General features: G+C 52.1%; 4 protein-coding genes across 6 annotated transcripts in view; 3 read left to right on the forward strand and 1 right to left on the reverse strand.

Annotated features, from left to right (window-relative positions):
* Positions 1-2,755, forward strand: part of DCHS1 (dachsous cadherin-related 1) — a 44,330-nt gene extending 41,575 nt beyond the window's left edge. For both annotated transcript variants that reach the window (XM_032166723.2, XM_032166724.2), the window contains exon 21: positions 2-2,755. In XM_032166723.2, the coding sequence (XP_032022614.1) occupies positions 2-2,613 (2,612 nt within the window). In that variant the 3' untranslated portion in view covers positions 2,614-2,755. The remainder of the gene's footprint in view (position 1) is intronic.
* Positions 2,756-4,954: 2,199 nt separating this feature from the next.
* TPP1 (tripeptidyl peptidase 1) lies at positions 4,955-11,625 on the forward strand. Of its 2 annotated transcripts, XM_032166726.2 has the most exons (13): positions 4,955-4,998; positions 5,115-5,186; positions 5,467-5,606; positions 6,593-6,743; positions 6,941-7,068; positions 7,216-7,394; positions 7,510-7,708; positions 7,862-8,050; positions 8,301-8,370; positions 8,812-8,932; positions 9,045-9,203; positions 9,383-9,508; positions 9,688-11,625. In XM_032166726.2, exons 1-13 carry the CDS (start codon positions 4,955-4,957, stop codon positions 9,826-9,828), a joined length of 1,719 nt encoding a protein of 572 aa, XP_032022617.1. In that variant the 3' UTR covers positions 9,829-11,625. The 2 variants fall into 2 exon arrangements, with proteins under 2 accessions (XP_032022617.1, XP_032022618.2); XM_032166727.2 differs by lacking the exon at positions 7,862-8,050 and having other exon boundaries at positions 4,975-4,998; positions 9,688-11,616.
* A 535-nt stretch (positions 11,626-12,160) lies between these two features.
* On the forward strand, positions 12,161-13,550 carry TAF10 (TATA-box binding protein associated factor 10). The gene is made up of 5 exons (XM_032166735.2): positions 12,161-12,434; positions 12,577-12,731; positions 12,946-13,010; positions 13,092-13,206; positions 13,384-13,550. Exons 1-5 carry the CDS (start codon positions 12,203-12,205, stop codon positions 13,471-13,473), a joined length of 657 nt encoding a protein of 218 aa, XP_032022626.1. The 5' UTR covers positions 12,161-12,202; the 3' UTR covers positions 13,474-13,550.
* On the reverse strand, positions 13,523-20,680 carry ILK (integrin linked kinase). The gene is made up of 13 exons (XM_032166729.2): positions 20,577-20,680; positions 20,018-20,152; positions 16,185-16,350; positions 15,907-16,002; positions 15,606-15,702; positions 15,429-15,512; positions 15,240-15,325; positions 14,988-15,097; positions 14,757-14,884; positions 14,545-14,666; positions 14,355-14,454; positions 14,115-14,245; positions 13,523-13,931 (listed from the first exon to the last, which is right to left on the reverse strand). Exons 2-13 carry the CDS (start codon positions 20,104-20,106, stop codon positions 13,782-13,784), a joined length of 1,359 nt encoding a protein of 452 aa, XP_032022620.1. The 5' UTR covers positions 20,107-20,152; positions 20,577-20,680; the 3' UTR covers positions 13,523-13,781.
* Between the last annotated feature and the right edge of the window lie 14 nt (positions 20,681-20,694).

The raw sequence follows: 20,694 nt of genomic DNA on the forward strand, positions 1-20,694 counted from the left end.
GGGACCCTGTTCACAATAGTGGGAACAGTGGCCTTGGGCCATGACAGGTCAGGAGCAGTGGATGTGGTGCTGGAAGCACGAGACCACGGGGCTCCAGGCCGGGCAGCACGAGCCACAGTGCATGTGCAGCTGCAGGACCAGAACGACCACGCCCCGAGCTTCACATTGCCACACTACCGTGTGGCCGTGACTGAGGACCTGCCCCCTGGCTCCACTCTGCTCACCCTGGAGGCTACAGATGCTGATGGAAGCCGCACCCATGCCGCTGTGGACTACAGCATCATCAGTGGCAACTGGGGCCGAGTCTTCCAGCTGGAACCCAGGCTGGCTGAGGCTGGGGAGAGTGCTGGACCAGGCCCCCGGGCACTGGGCTGCCTGGTGTTGCTTGAACCTCTAGACTTTGAAAGCCTGACACAGTACAATCTAACAGTGGCTGCAGCTGACCGTGGGCAGCCACCCCAAAGCTCAGTCGTGCCAGTCACTGTCACTGTACTAGATGTCAATGACAACCCACCTGTCTTTACCCGAGCATCCTACCGTGTGGCAGTACCTGAGGACACACCTGTTGGAGCTGAGCTGCTGCATGTAGAGGCCTCTGACGCTGACCCTGGCCCTCATGGCCTCGTGCGTTTCACTGTCAGCTCAGGCGACCCATCAGGGCTCTTTGAGCTGGATGAGAGCTCAGGCACCTTGCGACTGGCCCATGCCCTGGACTGTGAGACCCAGGCTCGACATCAGCTTGTAGTACAGGCTGCTGACCCTGCTGGTGCACACTTTGCTTTGGCACCAGTGACAATTGAGGTCCAGGATGTGAATGATCATGGCCCAGCCTTCCCACTGAACTTACTCAGCACCAGCCTGGCCGAGAATCAGCCTCCAGGCACTCTCGTGACCACTCTGCATGCAATCGACGGGGATGCTGGGGCTTTTGGGAGGCTCCGTTACAGCCTGTTGGAGACTGGGCCAGGGCCTGAGGGCCGTGAGGCATTTGCACTGAACAGCTCAACAGGGGAGTTGCGTGCACGAGTGCCCTTTGACTATGAGCACACAGAAAGCTTCCGGCTGCTGGTGGGTGCTGCCGATGCTGGGAATCTCTCAGCCTCTGTCACTGTGTTGGTGCTGGTGACTGGAGAGGATGAGTATGACCCCGTATTTCTGGCACCAGCTTTCCACTTCCAAGTGCCAGAAGGTGCCCGGCGTGGTCACAGCTTGGGTCATGTGCAGGCCACAGATGAGGATGGGGGTGCCGATGGCCTGGTTCTGTATTCCCTTGCCACCTCTTCCCCCTATTTTGGTATTAACCAGACTACAGGTGCCCTGTACCTGCGGGTGGACAGTCGGGCACCAGGCAGTGGAACAGCCACCTCTGGGGGTGGGGGCCGGACCCGGCGGGAAGCACCACGGGAGCTGAGGCTGGAGGTGATAGCGCGGGGGCCTCTGCCTGGTTCCCGGAGTGCCACAGTGCCTGTGACCGTGGATATCACCCACACCGCACTGGGCCTGGCACCTGACCTCAACCTGCTATTAGTAGGGGCTGTGGCAGCCTCCTTGGGAGTTGTGGTGGTGCTTGCACTGGCAGCCCTGGTCCTAGGACTTGTTCGGGCTCGTAGCCGCAAGGCTGAGGCAGCCCCTGGCCCAATGTCACAGGCGGCACCCCTTGCCAGTGGCTCACTGCAGAAACTGGGCCGGGAGCCACCTAGTCCACCACCCTCGGAGCACCTCTATCACCAGACTCTTCCCAGCTATGGTGGGCCAGGAGCTGGAGGACCCTACCCCCGTGGTGGCTCCTTGGACCCTTCACATTCAAGTGGCCGAGGATCAGCAGAGGCTGCAGAGGATGATGAGATCCGCATGATCAATGAGTTCCCCCGTGTGGCCAGTGTGGCCTCCTCTCTGGCTGCCCGTGGCCCTGACTCAGGCATCCAGCAGGATGCAGATGGACTGAGTGACACATCCTGCGAGCCACCTGCCCCTGACACCTGGTATAAGGGCCGAAAGGCAGGGCTGCTGCTGCCAGGTGCAGGAGCCACTCTCTACCGAGAGGAGGGGCCCCCAGCCACTGCCACAGCCTTCCTGGGGGGCTGTGGCCTGAGCCCTGCACCCACTGGGGACTATGGCTTCCCAGCAGATGGCAAGCCATGTGTGGCAGGTGCGCTGACAGCCATTGTGGCTGGCGAGGAGGAGCTCCGTGGCAGCTATAACTGGGACTACCTGCTGAGCTGGTGCCCTCAGTTCCAACCACTGGCCAGTGTCTTCACAGAGATCGCTCGGCTCAAGGATGAAGCTCGGCCATGTCCCCCAGCTCCCCGTATCGACCCACCACCCCTCATCACTGCCGTGGCCCACCCAGGAGCCAAGTCTGTGCCCCCCAAGCCAGCAAACACAGCTGCAGCCCGGGCCATCTTCCCACCAGCTTCTCACCGCTCCCCCATCAGCCATGAAGGCTCCCTGTCCTCAGCTGCCATGTCCCCCAGCTTCTCGCCCTCTCTGTCTCCTCTGGCTGCTCGCTCACCCGTTGTCTCACCGTTTGGGGTGGCCCAGGGTCCCTCAGCCTCGGCACTCAGCGCAGAGTCTGGCCTGGAGCCACCTGATGACACGGAGTTGCACATCTAGCTGTGGCCCAGGCTGGGCCCCGACCTGGGATGCGCACAGTGTCCCCAATGCAGGCCCCACTCTGAGCCTGCCCTGGGCAGCCTCGGACTATGACTGGCTACGGGGAGGCCACCACCAGGCCCCAGCTCTCCACCCTGAACTCCCCAGCCCCCTCAGAGCACTAGGACCACAGAAGCCCTGTTGGTCACTGACCTGTGACCAGGTCCAATGTGGGGAGAAATATGAAGGAGGTAGCAGCCCTGGGTTCTCCTCAGTGAGGGCTCCCTGCCCTGCACCAGCACCCTGAGATGGAGCTGAGACTTTATTTATTGGGGGTAAGGGGATGGAGGAGGTCCCTCCAACATGTTTGGACCCAGCTCCTTTGGGTTCCACTGACACCGCTGCCCCTGCCCAGAACCAAGTGCCAATTCTCACTCTGGAGCCTTAATAAACTGCAATTTGTATCCAGTCTCCAGCTTTGTTCTATAGGGATGACTGGAAGACACCTGGCAGAGTACTGTGGATACCTCAGGAGGCACAGAGGGGTGGTGGGGCGGGGATGGCACTGGGAGCTCAGGAGCCTAGCCTGAGGCTGATGATCACCTCTCTCTGCAGCTAATCTTTTCCCTCTAATATGGGTGAAGAGGCCAGCAGAGCCTTGAGAGGGATTAGTTGGGTGGGAGAGGGGATCTTGGGGATGACCAGCTCTGGGCCCGAAGTTCTTAAAATAAGTTGGGGTGGGTACAAGAGCAGTCAAGTGGTTTATTTGTTCTTGAGGCCACTAGAAATCCACATTGTAATAAGAGCTCAATTTGTTGAGCCTTTGTCATGTCAGGCTCTCTGCAGGTGGCTGCCTTGCTTCATCTCAGTGTAAATTTTCACAGTCACACAAAGGGATTTGGGAACCACTGGTGTTGACTGTTCTTTGGGGGAGCCAGGCTGTGAGGGAAAGGCGATTGGCCAGTGTTTGAGAAGTTCACGGGATTGAGGAAATTAGAAAAAAAAAAAAAAGTTGTGGTCAAAGAGAAATGTTTCTGAGCATGACGCTAGTAAACACAGCTCTAGGATCCAAGCTTAGTGGGAAACTGGAGGGATCAATGGACAGGAGGAAGTCAGGTTAATACGAGTGAGGAAAAACAATAGCTTGAAAAAACAGAAGGTTATAGTCTAAGAAAGGATTCTATAATCATAATTTCAAAGGTAGAGCAGTTTTGAGAGATAGCAAGCCCAATGTAGCCATGGGACTGGTTTGCTTAAGTGAAGTGAAGGTAATGCTCATTGGGTTTAATGAGATGAAGAAATGGAAGGTTAGGGTGTTGAATGGGTCTTTTACCTAGATATTTTGATCATCTAGGTCAAATGATCGCAGGAGTTGGGATGGACAGAAAGGTGGAGTGCCATAATCTTCAGTGTGGGGATATAATCTATAGGTTAATGGATGTCAGTGGCCTGTAGGACAACAGCAGGAGTAGAGGGATCTATCTAAAAAGTATTGAAGTCAGAACAAGGGATTTCACGTGAGTATTGGATTAATGGTTTTGGAAGTTAAAATGACACTGCTGACACCATCTTCCATATGGATTTTTGGGGGAAAAAAAGTAAGACTGGAAGGGAATTGAGTCCTCAGGGTTTTAATTCTCATTGAAAATCCTCTTGTAATGATCCCAATTCAAAGTAGTAAACTCAGACCTCCTTGTGGGCTTTGAGTTACCATTAGAAGAAGCAAAGGTCTGTTTCCATTTTATCCACCTGAGCCCACTAAACAAGATGCAAGGATTCCTCCATGGCCCTTGGAACAAAGTTGATTTCCTTGAAAACCTTGGGAACCCATAATAAACAGGACCCCAGGTGATTGTAGATCTCCTGGGAAGCTACTTAAAACTGGAAACTGATTTGAATAAAAGGATCCTGATCTTGCAAAAGCTTTACTCTATTCATAAATGTAGTCCTGAAATGAACACAAAATTGATAATACGGGGACATAAAGGATAAAAGAGGAAAAAAATTTTTCACTGCAATCTTTTGAGGCAGATCACTTTTATATAAGTCTCCATATTGTAAATGCAGAAACCTAGGCTCTGAGAGGTTATTTTGCTGATGTCATACAGCTAGGAAGAACCCCAGTCTGTGGGTCTCTAGAGCCTACTCACTTGTGGTGATTCCAAGGGGACCAGGCTCAGGACGCAGGTGGGGAGCCCTGGGCTTACTCAGTGCTTGACTGGCCAGAGGGGAGAATCCGAGTGGCGGCCCCACCCTTGCCTAGCATTCAGGACCACCCATGCAAGGGAGGAGCCAGCACCGTCACTAGTTACTAGGCGGAGGGGTAGTGGTGGTGGAATATAAAGCTCATGTGACCCGTCACATGACAGCAGATCTGCGGAAGGGCAGAATGGGACTCCAAGCCTGGTGAGAAATTGAGAGGGCTCGGGAGAAAGGGATCACGTTGGAGGGAGCACACATTGGGAGGGTGGGAACACAAGGACAACGTAGCTCCCACTGAAACCCACCTGCTGCCCCTACAGCCTCCTAGGGCTCTTTGCCCTCATCCTCTCTGGCAAATGCAGTTACAGCCCGGAGCCCGACCAGCGGAGGACGTGAGTTGACTTAGCACAGACCGTCCCCTTCCCCATACCCTGTTTTGCCTCCCACTGTCCTGGTCCTAGCTTCTCTCACCCCCATGCCAGCTCCTAGTATGCACTCCATAGCTTCATCTCTAGGTTCCTAGGCTCAGCCCCCTATCATTCACCTCATGTGATCTGTATCTGCTCCTAGGATCCTACCCAAGGTCTCAGCTCCTAATCTGGAACCTTCCATGACCAATATTTTCCATCTCCACCCTAACCAAAGCCATGTCCCTGACCCCTGACCCTACAGGCTGCCCCCAGGCTGGGTGTCCCTGGGCCGTGCGGACCCTGAGGAAGAGCTGAGTCTCACCTTTGCCTTGAGACAGCAGAATGTGGAAAGACTCTCGGAGCTGGTGCAGGCTGTGTCGGATCCCAGCTCTCCTCAATACGGTGCCTTTTGGGACTGAGGACAGGATGTGGGATGCAGTGGAGGGACACAGGGCTGGGTTGGGCATGGGATGGTGATCATGTCAGGGCCTGCCAAGACACTTGTGTTCCTCAGGCTAGAAACCTAAAAGGGGATGTGGTTCAGCATACAGGCTTTATGATCAAATATGAACTCAAATTCTGACTCTGCTACTTACTAGCTACCAGGCATCTAGTACAACTTAAGTTCCTTCCCCTACCCTCAAATCCATTCTAATTTCCTCTTTTGTTCACATACTAAGGCTGCCAGTTCTAACTCCCAAAGAGCCTTTGGATTAGTCTACTTCTTGCTGTCCTTTGTTACTACCAACTCAGTTATTTATTTCCATTCCTGGACTACTGCCCAGCTCCCCAACTGATCTGCAGTCTCCTCCCTCCACCCCACCCCTCACTGTACTCCCCTACTCTGCTTCAAAACAGTCTCTCCAACAGTCAAAATGGATTGGTTCCTTCTCCTGGTTAAAGTCCTTCACAGCAGGGGGAGTGTGCGCGTGTGAACTGCAGAGGCTGGGGACGGGGCAGTGTGACACTAGTGTGCATGGCAGGAAACAGTGACTCACCATCGTGTTAAGCTTAAAATCAACAAGTATGCAAATTTGAGCTAAACTGGATAACTGGTGCCAAAAGATTTGAAAACATTTACTGGACATAAGCTTAAAATTAAAATGGATTAACCTCATTCATTTTCATGATCATGGCAATACGTGCTCTGGTGCGACATTTGCAACTTACTGGCCTTTAAGGTAAATCCATATTCTTGGCCATGGCATTTCAAGTCTCTCCAGCCTTTTCTTCCTCTGCTCCCCAAGTACACCCTACACATACACGCACAGCCCTCCTTTACCCTGTTCTAGGCTTTGGGAAGTCCTGATGTCTCATAGTTGAGGTCTAAAAAGGGGAGTTTGGGAAAGCAATGAATGAGGGCAAGTGCCTCTTCTGAATCCCTGCAGGAAAATACCTGACCCTAGAGAATGTGGCTGATCTGGTGAGGCCATCCCCACTGACCCTCCACACAGTGCAAAAATGGCTTTTGGCAGCCGGAGCCCAGAAGTGCCATTCTGTGATCACACAGGACTTTCTGACTTGCTGGCTGAGCATCCGGTGAGAGGAAATGATTGCTCCATGGAGGGCACCAGTCATCCCATCAGTGAGATGGATGGGAGGGAGTTGAGAGCTTGCTGGGGCTTGCGGGTGGGAGCTAATGCATGGGGAGACAGTGACTGACTGCCCAGGGATGCTCAGAGGTAGCTTCTTCTGTTCCGTTTTGAGCTTTCTGACCTCTGTTCTCTGACCTCTAGACAAGCAGAGCTGCTGCTCCCTGGGGCTGAGTTTCATCACTATGTGGGAGGACCTACAGAGACCCATGTTGTAAGGTCCCCACATCCCTACCAGCTTCCACAGGCCTTGGCCCCCCATGTGGACTTTGGTAACACCTATGGGGTGAATGGGGGTTGGGGCACACAGATCCAGGGGCTGAGGAAGTTTAGATGCCATTGGGGACTGGGGGTGGGGTGAGTTGTAAGGTGGGCATTACAGTCTATAAGATCTCCTCAAGCCTGACTTCTCCCTACAGTGGGGGGACTGCACCGTTTTCCCCCAACATCGTCCCTGAGGCAACGTCCTGAGCCGCAGGTGACAGGGACTGTAGGCCTGCATCTGGGGGTGACCCCCTCTGTGATCCGTAAGCGATATAACTTGACCTCACAAGACGTGGGCTCTGGCACCAGCAATAACAGCCAAGCCTGTGCCCAGGTGAGCCAAGCAAAGAGCCCCAGGGTCCTCATAGCCTCCGCACAGTGTCCTCAGTTCCTTACCACCCTGGGACTCACCCTCGGACCCACGATCTCTGCTCTGACTCCCTCCATAGTTCCTGGAGCAGTATTTCCATGACTCAGACCTGGCTCAGTTCATGCGCCTCTTCGGTGGCAACTTTGCACATCAGGCATCAGTAGCCCGTGTGGTCGGACAACAGGGCCGGGGCCGGGCCGGGATTGAGGCCAGTCTAGATGTGCAGTACCTGATGAGTGCTGGTGCCAACATCTCCACCTGGGTCTACAGTAGCCCTGGTACTACTAAGAGGACTGGACAGTGGGGAAGGGGGTGGGAGATTGGTGTTGATCCCTGCTCCCTCAAGGGAATGCTATAAGCTGGAGAGAGATCCTGACAACCCCCAGTGACTATCTTTGTGCCCATCCCTCAAAAAAAAAAAAAAAATCCAGGCCGGCATGAGGGACAGGAGCCCTTCCTGCAGTGGCTCATGCTGCTCAGTAATGAGTCAGCCCTGCCACATGTGCATACTGTGAGCTATGGAGATGATGAGGACTCCCTCAGCAGCGCCTACATCCAGCGGGTCAACACTGAGCTCATGAAGGCTGCTGCTCGGGGTCTCACCCTGCTCTTCGCCTCAGGTGACCTCCTACCCTAAACTTAGACAACCTTACACCTCTGCAACCTGGGAGCTTTGACTCCACAGTGATCCCTGAGCCTGGTCTCTGACTCATAATCTGAACTCAGACCTTCCAGTAGGGATCACTGACCTGACCTCTACACTCTGACCTCCTACAGTAACAGCTGACATGTAAATTTCCTCTCTGACATCTGAACCCACATACTGAGCCCTAACCAATTAATATGAATGCTACACTTGGTCTCTCTCAGGTGACAGTGGGGCCGGGTGTTGGTCTGTCTCTGGAAGACACCAGTTCCGCCCTACCTTCCCTGCCTCCAGGTAAGTACTCTAGCCTACCACTCAGGTATAACCACCACCTTTCACTTGTGATCTCATGATGTAGAACCTTTGTCTTGACCCCACCATGTGCTCCTGTGGTTCAGCCTTAAGCTTTGCCTCCCCTGGTTGCTGTACTCCTGTCTCTTCTTCCTGTAGGTCCCAGGCCCCAAATCTCTTGTGTGGGATACAGCTCCCATTGTTCCTTTTCCTCAGTCCCCAGGCATTTTAGTGGAAGATTTGGTGGGTGTTCTGTAGAGAAAAGTGTGCACAGTCACCTTGGGCCATGCCTTGAAGGCTCAAAATCTCTTAGTCAATCCCATATACATGCTTCCCCACAGAGTCTGGTTCCTCCAGCAAGACCTGGGCTATACTCACCCTCCCCACATATCTTGGAGGTCCCCTTGGGTCCCCTACTATCTGAATGCTGTCTTCTCCCCTCAGCCCCTATGTCACCACAGTGGGAGGCACATCCTTCCAGGAACCTTTCCTCATCACAAATGAAATTGTTGACTATATCAGTGGTGGTGGCTTCAGCAATGTGTTCCCACGGCCTTCATACCAGGTACATGTGTTTGTGTGGATGGATGCAGGGTAAGAGTGAGGATGGGGGATCCTCAGCTCAGCTGACTGCTGGGCAGGCCACATGCCAATACTCACTCAAAAATGCCTTTCAGGAGGAAGCTGTAACCAAGTTCTTGAGCTCTAGCCCCCACCTGCCACCATCCAGTTACTTCAATGCCAGTGGCCGTGCCTACCCAGATGTGGCTGCACTTTCTGATGGCTACTGGGTGGTCAGCAACAGCGTGCCCATTCCTTGGGTGTCTGGAACCTCGGTGAGAATCAGCCCATCTCCAAACTCTCACTCAGAAACTACCCTTACCCCCTAACACCTTGAGCACCTTGTACCTAGAACCCCTGACTCCTTAGAGATGTCTGATACTTTAAAGCATCACTCCCAAAAAGTCCAGTCACTCAGAACCCCTGACCTCTACTTGCACCTTCACTCTTGCAGGCCTCTACTCCAGTGTTTGGGGGGCTCCTATCCTTGATCAATGAGCACAGGATCCTTAGTGGCCGCCCCCCTCTTGGCTTTCTCAACCCAAGGCTCTATCAGCAGCATGGAGCAGGACTCTTTGATGTAAGTATGGAAGGGACGGGTGTGGACATTTTCATACAACTATGGGGAGTGCTAAGGGGGACCTGGGGGCAGTTAGGGTGGTGTGGAATAGCCTCTGAAATGTGGATATAGGGTGAGTAAGTATACTCTTTAAGTACTGATACTAGCAGGCCCAGATCTGATGCCAGCCTCCTCCCTAGGTAACCCGTGGCTGCCATGAGTCCTGTCTGGATGAAGAGGTGGAGGGCCAGGGTTTCTGCTCTGGCCCTGGATGGGATCCTGTAACAGGCTGGGGAACACCCAACTTCCCAGCTTTGCTGAAGACTCTACTCAACCCCTGACCCTTTCCTATCAGGAGAGATGGCTTGTCCCCTGCCCTGAAGCTGGCAGTTCAGTCCCTTATTCTGCCCTATTGGAAGCCCTGCTGAACCCTCAACTATTGACTGCTGCAGACAGCTTATCTCCCTAACCCTGAAATGCTGTGAGCTTGACTTGACTCCCAACCCTACCATGCTCGATCATACTCAGGCCTCCCTACTCCTGCCTTAGATTCCTCAATAAGATGCTGTAACTAGCACTTTTTGAATGCCTCTCCCTCCGCATCTCATCTTTCTCTTTTCAATCAGGCTTTTCCAAAGGGTTGTGTACAGACTCTGTGCACTATTTCACTTCATATTCACTCCCCAATTCACTGCAAGGAGACCTCTACTCTCACCTTTTACTCTTTCCTACCCTGACATCCAGAAACAATGGGCTGCAGTGCATACTTTTCAATCTTTGCTTTATGGCCTTTCCATCGTAGTTGCCCACTCCCTCTCCTTACTTAGTAGCTTCCAGGGCTTAACTTCTCTGACCACTCTTGTCTTCCTCTCTCATCAACTTCTGCTTCTTCATGGAATGCTGACCTTCATTGCTCCATTTGTAGATTTTTGCTCTTCTCAGTTTACTCATTGTCCCCTGGAACAAATCACTGACATCTACAACCATTACCATCTCACTAAATAAGACTTTCTATCCAATAATGATTGATACCTCAAATGTAAGATGTGTGATACTCAACATTTCATCGTCCACCTTCCCAACCCCAAACAATTCCATCTCTTGTTTCTTCTTGGTAAATGATGCTATGCTTTTTCCAACCAAGCCAGAAACCTGTGTTATCTTTCCACCCCACCTTCAATCAACAAGTCCTCAATCAACAAGTCCTACTGACTGCACCTCTTAAATATATCTTTATCAGTCCACAAGTCCTTCCAATTATATTTCCCAAGTATATCTAGAACTTATCCACTTATATCCCCACTGCTACTACCTTAGTTTAGGGCTATATTCTCTTGGAAAAAAACAGTGTCCTTACTTCCTGCCAATACCCAAGTCATCTTCCAGAGTAAAATGCAAATCCCATCAGGCCACTTGGATGAAAACCCTTCAAGGATTACTGGATAGAGTTCAGGCTTTTTTGTTTGTTTGTTTGTTTCCCCAATCATAGCTCACGAACCTTCCTTGCTATTTGTTCTTCAGTAAAAAATCATTTTTCCTCCTCCCTCCCCCAAACCCCAAGGAACTCTCACTCTTGCTCAAGCTGTTCCGGTCCCCTTACCACCCCTGATACAACTGCCTGGTTAATTTCCAGAATTCTTGCAAGACTCAGTTCAGAAGTCACCTTCTCTCGTGAATGTTTTGATTCCCTGAGGCTACTTTATTTTGGTATGGCAGAAAAATCCTAGATTTTCTAAACAAAACCTGTTTGAATCTTGGTTCTGATATGGACTAGGAGAGAGACTGGGTCAAGTAAGCTTATCTCCCTGAGGCTGTTTCCTCGTCTGTTAAGTGGGAATATCAATACCTGCCTTTCATAATCACCAGGGAATAAAGTGGAATAATGTTGATAAGAGTGCTTGGCACCTGGAAGTAGGTGGCAGATGTTAACGCCCTTCCTCCCTTGCAGTGCGCCCCCTGTGCCTACCTCTAGCATTGTAACGACCGCATAGTATTGAAATGGCCAGTTTACTTGTCTGGCTTCCTTTCCAAGACCGTTGGTGCCTAGAGGACTAGAATCGTGTCCTATTTAACTTTGTATTCCCAGGTCCTAGCTCAGGAGTTGGCAAATAAGAATTAAATGTCTGCTACACTGAAAACCTCACGCCTCTCATTCGTTGTGATTTTGCGTATGTTGTTGACTCAGGCTGAAACCCCTCCTCCTCCTACAGCAGCACTGTGTGCCGCCCCACTGCTGCCCCCACCTCTCGGGGCAGTTGGTGGGGAAGAGGGGGGGCTTTCCAAATCCACTATGAATCCTTAAAAGGCTGAATAAGGGAACTTGAAAGGATGCAGACAGGCAGGCAACCCGTAGTCGAGGGACGTAGGGCCGTAAACCTCGAAGCCAGGTCTTGAGCGTCAGACAGAATGAGTTGTCCCAGAGCGGCGGAGGAGTCCCGGACGCACGCTGGTTCCAGTCTCGACGGAATCGCCAAGGAGCACGGCAGAGGCTAGGGCGGAACGGCTACGGCAGCGCAGTTCGCCAAGGATTGGTCTCCGCCCTACAGCCTATTTCCTCGAACCCGGAGATCCACTACGGAAGGAGGCGGGGAGCGGGCTGGAGAGCACTATCAGGGACAGGCGGGGCGAGTCGTGGGCGCGTGACGTCACCTCGGGGTGTGCGCGGCGCGAGCGGAAGCGGAAGCGGCTCTGTTCGCCGCCTCTCCCACCGGCCCGATGAGCTGCAGCGGCTCCGGCGCGGACCCCGAGGCGGCGCCGGCCTCCGCCGCCTCGGCCCCGGGCCCGGCGCCCCCCGTCTCGGCTCCCGCCGCGCTGCCCACCAGCACCGCCGCGGAGAACAAGGCCAGCCCCGCGGGAACAGCAGGGGGGCCTGGGGCTGGAGCAGCTGCTGGGGGCACGGGACCCTTGGCGGCGCGGGCCGGGGAGCCAGCTGAGCGGCGTGGGGCGGGTGAGGGCCGGGACGGGTGAGGGTGAGGGAAGCGTCTTGGACTGGGCCCAGCGGCGGGTGAGGGCAGAGGGTAGTATAGACAGACCTAGCTGGGGCCCTGTGCCTCCCACCTCTGCGTCTCATTTTGCTGGTTCTTCTCCAGCTGCGGTGTCGGCGGGTGGTGCGGCGCCCCCGGAGGGGGCCATATCTAACGGGGTGTACGTACTGCCGAGCGCGGCCAACGGAGACGTGAAGCCCGTGGTGTCCAGCACGCCTTTGGTGGACTTCTTGATGCAGCTGGAGGATTACACGCCTACGGTGGGCTTCCGTCCGAACAAGGCCACCTAGCCTGCTGTCACAACTTTCAGCCACATCTCCGTGCTTTTCAGCGTCCTCTTATATTTGCTCCCCTAGTCGCTCTTCTGTTTTTGCCCTCTGCTCACCCAAACTGTGAGCTTCCTGATAACCAGGCCTATCCATTTCCCTCACCCTCCTCCCGCTCTGCTGACAGTTCTCTTAATTGATTTCTCAGATCCCAGATGCAGTGACTGGTTACTACCTGAACCGTGCTGGCTTTGAGGCCTCAGACCCACGCATGTGAGTAAACCCAGGGCGGGTTAGTTTTGGGTGCTTGTGCAGTGTGTTGTCCATCTTCTCATCTAAGTTTTTTCTTTCTAGAATTCGGCTCATCTCCCTAGCTGCCCAGAAATTCATCTCAGATATTGCCAATGATGCCCTACAGCACTGCAAAATGAAGGGCACAGCCTCCGGCAGCTCCCGGAGCAAGAGCAAGGTGTGAGGGGAGGCTTAATGCATCAGTAATTACCTTCCACAACAGTGGAGGCGCATCCTGCCACCCCTTTGGGGAAACTGAATCGTAGGGGAGGTGTAAGACTTACTCAGGGTCACCCATCTGGGATTGAAGTCCGGGATTCCTGTGCTCAGTTGGTGCTCTTCCCTTTTCCCTCAGGACCGCAAGTACACTCTAACCATGGAGGACTTGACCCCTGCCCTCAGCGAGTATGGCATCAATGTGAAGAAGCCGCACTACTTCACCTGAGCCACCCAACCTAAATGTACTTGTCTGTCCCCATGTCCCCACACCAGCCTGTTTTCATAATAAACTTTATTGTGACAGGCGGGGCTGATCCCTCCCATGTTGGGAGACACCATGTGGCAAGTGACAAAGCTCTGAGCCTGCCCCTCTTGGGGCCACAGTGGTAGGGATGGGGGAAGGGGATGGACCCCATGGCTGGGGTAGTACCATGACTGGAGGCGGGGGAGGCAAACAGAAGCCTGCTGCTTTGGGGAGGTGCATTCCCCCAACCATGTCCCAACACCTCGAGTTCAGGCAAGGACCTTCCAGTCCTACTTGTCCTGCATCTTCTCCAGGATAGGCACAATCATGTCAAATTTGGGTCGCTTTGCAGGGTCTTCATTCATGCAGATCTTCATGAGCTTACACACATGAGGGGAAATACCTGGTGGGATGGTAGGCCGAAGGCCTTCCAATGCCACCTGCGAATACAAGAAAAAAAACAGCCTCACAATTTGAGTCTGTCATGTAGAGAGAAGCCACTGGCCCTTGGGACAGGATTTCTGTATATCCGAACAAATATGGGAGGAGCCAAGGCCCACTACAGTTATTTTCACCATCACCAACCACTGTCCCAACACAAACGTATGCTGTTCTGCTCTCACCTTCATTCCAATCTCCATATTGGAGAGGTCAGCAAAGGGTACCTCCCGTGTCACCAGTTCCCACAGAAGTACTGCAAAACTCCACATGTCTGCTGAGCGTCTGTTTGTGTCTTCAGGCTTCTTCTGCAGAGCTGGAGGGATAGGGCTTGTCTGTTCTGGCCCCCTGGCCTGTCCTGTCTCTGCCCCCTTCAACTACTGAGGTGGTCCTTTTTTACCTCCCAACATGATGACTTCACTCACCTTCAGGGGCTACCCAGGCAGGTGCATACATGCGACCAGGACATTGGAAAGAGAACTTGACATCAGCCATGCTAATTCGAGCAGTCATGTCCTCATCAATCTGAGGAAGAGAAAACAGATAGAAGGAGGTAAGTCATAGATAGGCAAAGGGCTTTTGGGGCCTGGGCCAGGAGTGAGCTTGTGGCCTCACCATTACACTACGGCTATTGAGTGCATGTCGTGGGATGAGGGGCTCTAGTGTGTGTAGGAAGGCCATGCCCCTTGCCATGTCCAAAGCAAACTTCACAGCCTGGCTCTGGTCCACGACGAAATCTGAGAGGAGGCAAGAGTCAAATAGTTCAGAGAGGCTCGTGCACCCTCTCTGCCATTTCCTCCCCAAGGAAATTCAACCTCCCTACTCACTGGTGCCTTCATGTAGTACATTGTAGAGGGATCCATATGGCATCCAGTGTGTGATGAGAGTAGGATGAGGAGCAGGTGGAGACTGGCAGGCACCTAGCACTGGGAGCACATTTGGATGCGAGAAAATCCTAGAAGAGGGAGGGAGTGGTTGAGACCCAGTATAAAAGATCTCTTTCAGTGCTATTCAGGGTTCCTTGGAACTAGCAGCTTCCAGGTTACGCCTTGCACTACCTGAGCCGGGGACACTCTTCATTGAAGTCCCTGCTCTTCCTTGTACTCCAGTCTCGAACCTTCAGCACCTTCACGACAATGTCATTGCCCTGCCAGCGGCCCTTCCATAACTGAAGGACAGGTAGGGGTTATGAGGCTTGAACTGTTGCTGCCACTTCCTTGCCCACTAACTGGAGGAAAAACTTAAAACAGGTACAAAGCAAGTAATTTATGGGGGTTTAGTGAGGGAAGGGCAAGAAGGGCAGGGGTCACCTCTCCAGAGTGATTCTCGTTGAGCTTCGTCAGGAAGTTAAGCTGTTTGAAGTCAATGCCAGAGTGTTTGTTCAGGGTTCCATTTCCTAAGAGGGTGGGCAGGTCAGGTACCCAGCTTCACCCTAACCCAGCCCCAAGAGGCCAGGATTATTTCCTTTTACAACCCTTCTTCCCACAGTGGTGACTCACGGGGCCGAGTGCGGGTGGTCCCCTTCCAGAATGTGTCCTTGTATGGAATACGGTTGAGATTCTGGCCCATCTTCTCTGCCCGCTCTAGGGAAGAAAAACAATCTGAGCTGTGGTACAGAGGGAGAAGACAGGTGGGAAGGGACAAGAGGACACAAGCTAGGGGGTGGGGAGATGGACCTCGGAGAAGCTCTCTCAGGGGTGCCTTGGCTTTGTCCACAGGCATCTCTCCATACTTGTTACAGATGCTGACAAGGGCCCCATTTGCCACCAGGTCCTGGAATGAAAAGGCCATTATGATGAGAGCCACTGCTACCTCGCTGGCAGTCACTGAACCAACCGTGAATGCACAAATGTAGCACTTAATCCTGTGAGTGTCACACAGTAGTACTGATAGAATGGGCTGAGGGTTCCAAAATCTCCCACCAAGGCTCTGACTTTACTTCCTACCCATCTCAGGACTTAAGTGCTGAGTACTCACCTCTGCCACTTGATCTTGGCCCCAAAAACAGGCATAGTGCAGGGGCACATTCCCATGTTCATTCACTGCATTGATGTCTGCCTTGTACTGCAATAGCTGGACCCCAGGGCCAGACAAAAAGAAGAGGCAGAAAGTACAGTCAGTCCCAAATGAGATACTGGTGTCAGGGCATGGGAAAAGGGGGAAGAGTACACATACTTTCTACTGTATGTTACAGTGCCTGTGACTGACCCTCGTGGCATGTATGTGATGTGGATGACGAAGGAGTTTGTACGTACCTTCTGTACAATATCACGGTGTCCATGACTGGCTGCCAGATGCAGGGGGGTGTCATCCCCACGGTTCATTACATTGATCCGTGCCCCCCGCATGATCAACATCTCAACCACAGCAGAGCGGCCCTCTCGGCAGGCCCAGTGCAAGGGGGAGAAGCCATGATCGTCCCTTTGAGGAAGGGGCAATGGTCATTGCGCTGGAGATGGGATGGGGCAAAGGTTTTGATTCCTGAAAAACTGATAATTACATACTGTCTGGGAAGGCTTACCTCTCTAGGACTTTGATTCTCATTCATGCCAGCAACTCCCAAAGCTGTCCATTTCAGACCTCCCCTGAGCTTCAAACCAAACCAACCACCTAGATATCTCAACAACCTCTATAAAAAAATTTGTTATCTTCACCATATCCCACATCTCATTTCCTTAGGTGGTAGTGCTCTTCCCCCGGTTTCTCCTGCACCCCTTCTGCAACATCTATTGGTCCTTTCTGTTTTCCACCACATCTTATATATCCCCCTACTTCAGCACTTGTCGCACTGGATTGTAAAAATCTGTTAATGGACTGTCTTGTCTGTTAGACTTTTAAGTTTCTTGAGAGAATGGATTGACAGCAGCTGTTCAGTGCATGTTAGTGGGGGAGAAGGGTGTCTTGGAGAAGGCAGGCCACAACTTATAGAAGAGGGAACAACCTTACTATTTGGCTCTGGTACTGAAACTAACATCTAAAAATGGAATGGAATTTAAATGATGTTTTGGAAGGGTTTATATTGAAAAGGAGAAATGCTTTTGACTACTGATGAGGTAGATAACAAACCACTATGCAAAGCAGGATTCCCCTACTTAGCAGTCCTGTGCACAGAAAACAGAAGAAAATGAGAATGGCTGTTTTGGGATGAAAACTATACCTGATTTTTTTCGTTTCCAAGAAATATGTATTTTATAAAGTAAAATAAGTATACAAACAAAACAAAACAATTGGTTTGGAGCTGGGCCTGCCTGACAGCCTGGGGCCATAAAAGGAAATTCCCTTTAGTTCGGGGCTGCAGATTCAAGGGGCGGAGCAGGGGGCGGTCCGTGGTCTGGGCCAGCAGCCTCCGGATGCCTTAGTGTTGTGGTCACTTCCTGTGTGCGACTCTAGGCAAGGCCTGGAGCTGATCAGGGGTCTGGCCATCCAGATGCCCCTACAGCTGAAGGGGTTGAAGGGTGTGGCCTTTAACTTAATCATTTTCCTCCACAACTTGCTCGAATCTGCTAACACAGAAATAGCCAAAAGCTTTTCCTTGAGGTGGGATATCCCCAGGAAGCATTACACCCCCTGTTTATCAGTTGGTCTTGCCTCCTAGACTTTAATTTGTGCCCTGACTTATCAGCTTCCAGTACTGCCTGTGGCCCCAGGGCAGGCCAAACTGGGGGCAAAAGTATGGGCACAAGGGTTCTGTTCACTATGAGGCTGCCTGCCACCTCAGGGCCTGGATTTCTATCTCAAGGAGACCTGCAATGAATTAACCCCCTCTTCATATCCAGCATATAGCCAACTTAGGCCCCCATACTTTACCCCTCAAACCAGCGCCACAACCTTCCAGTTTCATTAATTCCACCCCTTTTCCTTCTGGCAGCATCTTCCTAGAGTCTTCCTAGACTCAGCTAGAGTCTTCCTAGATGCTAGGCCCACTGGGCAACTGCCTAAGCCTGTATTTCCTCACCAACAAAATAGTAACAGTGCTTAGTGTCTTTATCAGGGTACCCTTTGAGAATTATATGAAAAATGGAACAAATGACTTTGCAAAGTATTAAAGAGAAATAGTGTAGAACCTAATGGGAACCAGTGAAGTCTAGACTAAGATGACAGGTGATCCTGACCTGTCAAACCTAAAAACTAAACTCCACCAATTTTAAAAAATAAAGAATTTGAATTTGCCACCCTGAGTCACCATCACTACTGCTCTTCTTGCCTTCCTATCTCAGCCAACCTTGTAGAACTGGTGTACATTCACGTTCACTATTTGCTCACCTCTCAACTTTTCTTTTTTTTTTTTTCTTTTTTGAGACAGAGTCTTGCCCTGTGGCCCAGGCTGGAGGGCAATGGTATGATCTTGGCTCACTGCAGCCTCTGCTTCCTGGGTTCAAGCAATTCTCCTGCCTCAGCCTCCCGATTAGCTGGGATTACGGGCGCATGCCAGCACACCCAGCTAATTTTTGTATTTTTAGTAGAGACAGGGTTTCACCATGTTGGTCAGGCTGGTCTCGAACTCCTGACCTCGTGATCCACCCGCCTCGGCCTCCCAAAGTGCTGAGATTACAGGCATGAGCCACTGCACCTGGCCTACTTTTCAATCTGCCACAAATCTGCTGTTTTGAGAGCAAAGATTATGTCAGATTCTGGACTCTAGCACCCAGCACAGAAGGTGTTCATCATAGTCCCTTAAATGAAGGAACCCAATGTAGTCTGATTTCTTCACCCATTATTCTGAAACAACACTCACAGATCGTCAAATACATCCTAACTGCACATTGAGGGGAATAACAGACGCTGGGGCCTACCAGAGTGGGGTGGATAAGAAGAGGGAGAGGATCAGGAAAAATAACTAATGGGTACTATGGCTTAATACCTGGGTGATGAAATGATCTGTACAACAAACCTCCATGACACGAGTTTACCCATCCAACAAACCTGCACATGTACCCCTTAACTTAAAAAAAAAAAAACCAACTGTAAATTCAATGGCTACTTTAAAATATTAATGTTCTTTGATCTCTCAGTAGCCTGTACTGCTGTTGACTGACCACCTCCCCTTCATTAAAACATTCTCTTCTGTAAGCTTTACTCACATATTTTCCTATTTCTTTTTAAACTTCCAGTTGCTCCTTTTCAGTCGTGCAGGCTTCCTGTCCCCTGACCTCTTGCCTTCCACTCTCCTGAGACATTCTCCTTCACAACCATGTCTTCAAGTATCATCTATATCCTGATAGCTCTCAAATCTGTGTCTCCAAGTCAGATTCCTCTCCTGAATTGCAACTCTGCATAACCAACAGCACACTCAACATTTCCACCTTGCTGCATTGTCACCTTAACTTTAACATGTCCAAAATAGAATGCCTCATCCTCCAGTTTTCTCCATCTCGGTAAAAACAACCAAGTTCCCAAGCCAGAACCCTGGTCCTCATCTTTGCCCTTACTCACTCCCCACACCAAGTTCCACAATTCTTTGTCCTAAAGACTTCTGGAATTTGATCACTTCTCTTTTTCACTCACCCTAATTCTAGTCCAAGACATCATTACTTCTACAATGAACTAGGCAATTGCCTCCTTTCCACCTGCTCTTCACAAAGCATCCAAGATGATACTGAAAAATGGACAATCTCATTATGTCACTATACAGCTTTAAAACCTTGCTTTTAAAATAAAGGCCTTCTTATAGCCTAAATATGCTTGCATGATCTGGCTGATCCTTGGAGACCTCTACAGTCTTATATCCTGTTCTTTTCCTCTTGTACCCAATGCTCTGACCCACAGAGATCATCTATCCTCCAGCCATATGGAACTCCAGACAATTTCCTGTTCTCTCTGGTCTGTGCCTTGCCCCCTAGCCTTTGCCCATGCAGTCTGCTGAGGCTGGAAAGCTCTCTGTAGCCTCTGCCTGTGAAACTCTTATTCTGCCGTCAAGATTCAGCTCAAACTGCGTCCTCTGCGAAGACCCTCTGCCCCCCACAGGCTATGCTTAGCACTCATTACACTGGCTAGCAAAGGCAGCCGCCACCACCAGACATGAGCACTCCACTCCACGTAGCCAAGAGATCTCTAGCCTTCCTCTCATCCACCAACCGTTTCAGCTCACCCCTGGTTGAGGTCGTTCTCCGTGTTGTCCAGCCACAAGCGAACGGCGACTGCGTTGCCCTCCCGGCACTGAGTGAAAATGTCGTCCATAGCAGCGTCCCGGCGCCGAGTCCCCTGGATTGGGGAAGCCTGAGGACTGTGGAGTGATCCAGGGAAGGAGGATGAACCCCAAGCTTTATCCTCTCCAGGAGAGAAGTGTTTGTGTTGGGGGTACGGGGTCTGAGCTGCGTCCCCGGCTAGTGGGGGTCTGTGAAGGAGTTCGGGGCTGCGGGATGATCCCTGGCTGTGTCCTCTAGGCGCGAGGTAAAGGCGGGTCAGGGCGGGCAGGGGGTGACGAAGAGGTAGTGTCTCCTGAACGGATGTCCGACAGCAGGCAACTAGACCCTATCCGCGAACAGAGTTGGGGGAAGTGGGGAGGTTCAGGCTCCGTATACTCTGGGGGAGGGGACCGGGGGTCCTCCCCAGGGTTGGCTCCGTTCCTTACTTGGAACTCAAGAGAAGTGAGGGGTGACAGGTTGCCCCTAGTCGTGGGCAGGGGGCGCGGGTCCTCTCGCACTCACCGGGACTCGGGCTGCAGGCTCCTTCTCCGGGGAACTCCCGTCCGGCCGCGCCCGCAGCCCGCCGCCGGCCCCGCCCCGCCCGTGGCGCTCTTGGGCAGCGCGGGCCTCCGTCCCTCCC

The sequence above is a fragment of the Hylobates moloch genome, unplaced genomic scaffold, assembly GCF_009828535.3.
Source record: "Hylobates moloch isolate HMO894 unplaced genomic scaffold, HMol_V3 SCAFFOLD_11, whole genome shotgun sequence".
Taxonomy (NCBI): Eukaryota; Metazoa; Chordata; class Mammalia; order Primates; family Hylobatidae; genus Hylobates; species Hylobates moloch.

What these genes read in the sequence shown, in the direction of transcription:
- TPP1 (XM_032166726.2), top strand. Translation starts at nt 4,955, where the DNA reads ATGACAGCAGATCTGCGGAAGGGCAGAATGGGACTCCAAGCCTG. An exon ending in ACTTGCTGGCTGAGCATCCG is followed by an intron (nt 6,744 to 6,940) that starts GTGAGAGGAAAT and finishes TCTGACCTCTAG; the next exon opens with ACAAGCAGAGCTGCTGCTCC. An exon ending in CCTACCTTCCCTGCCTCCAG is followed by an intron (nt 8,371 to 8,811) that starts GTAAGTACTCTA and finishes TTCTCCCCTCAG; the next exon opens with CCCCTATGTCACCACAGTGG.
- TAF10 (XM_032166735.2), top strand. Translation starts at nt 12,203, where the DNA reads ATGAGCTGCAGCGGCTCCGGCGCGGACCCCGAGGCGGCGCCGGCCTCC. An exon ending in GAGGCCTCAGACCCACGCAT is followed by an intron (nt 13,011 to 13,091) that starts GTGAGTAAACCC and finishes TTTTCTTTCTAG; the next exon opens with AATTCGGCTCATCTCCCTAG. An exon ending in GCTCCCGGAGCAAGAGCAAG is followed by an intron (nt 13,207 to 13,383) that starts GTGTGAGGGGAG and finishes CTTTTCCCTCAG; the next exon opens with GACCGCAAGTACACTCTAAC.
- ILK (XM_032166729.2), bottom strand. Translation starts at nt 20,106, where the DNA reads ATGGACGACATTTTCACTCAGTGCCGGGAGGGCAACGCAGTCGCCGTT. An exon ending in CCTGAGAGAGCTTCTCCGAG is followed by an intron (nt 15,513 to 15,605) that starts GTCCATCTCCCC and finishes TTTCTTCCCTAG; the next exon opens with AGCGGGCAGAGAAGATGGGC. An exon ending in TGTACTACATGAAGGCACCA is followed by an intron (nt 14,667 to 14,756) that starts GTGAGTAGGGAG and finishes GCCTCCTCTCAG; the next exon opens with ATTTCGTCGTGGACCAGAGC.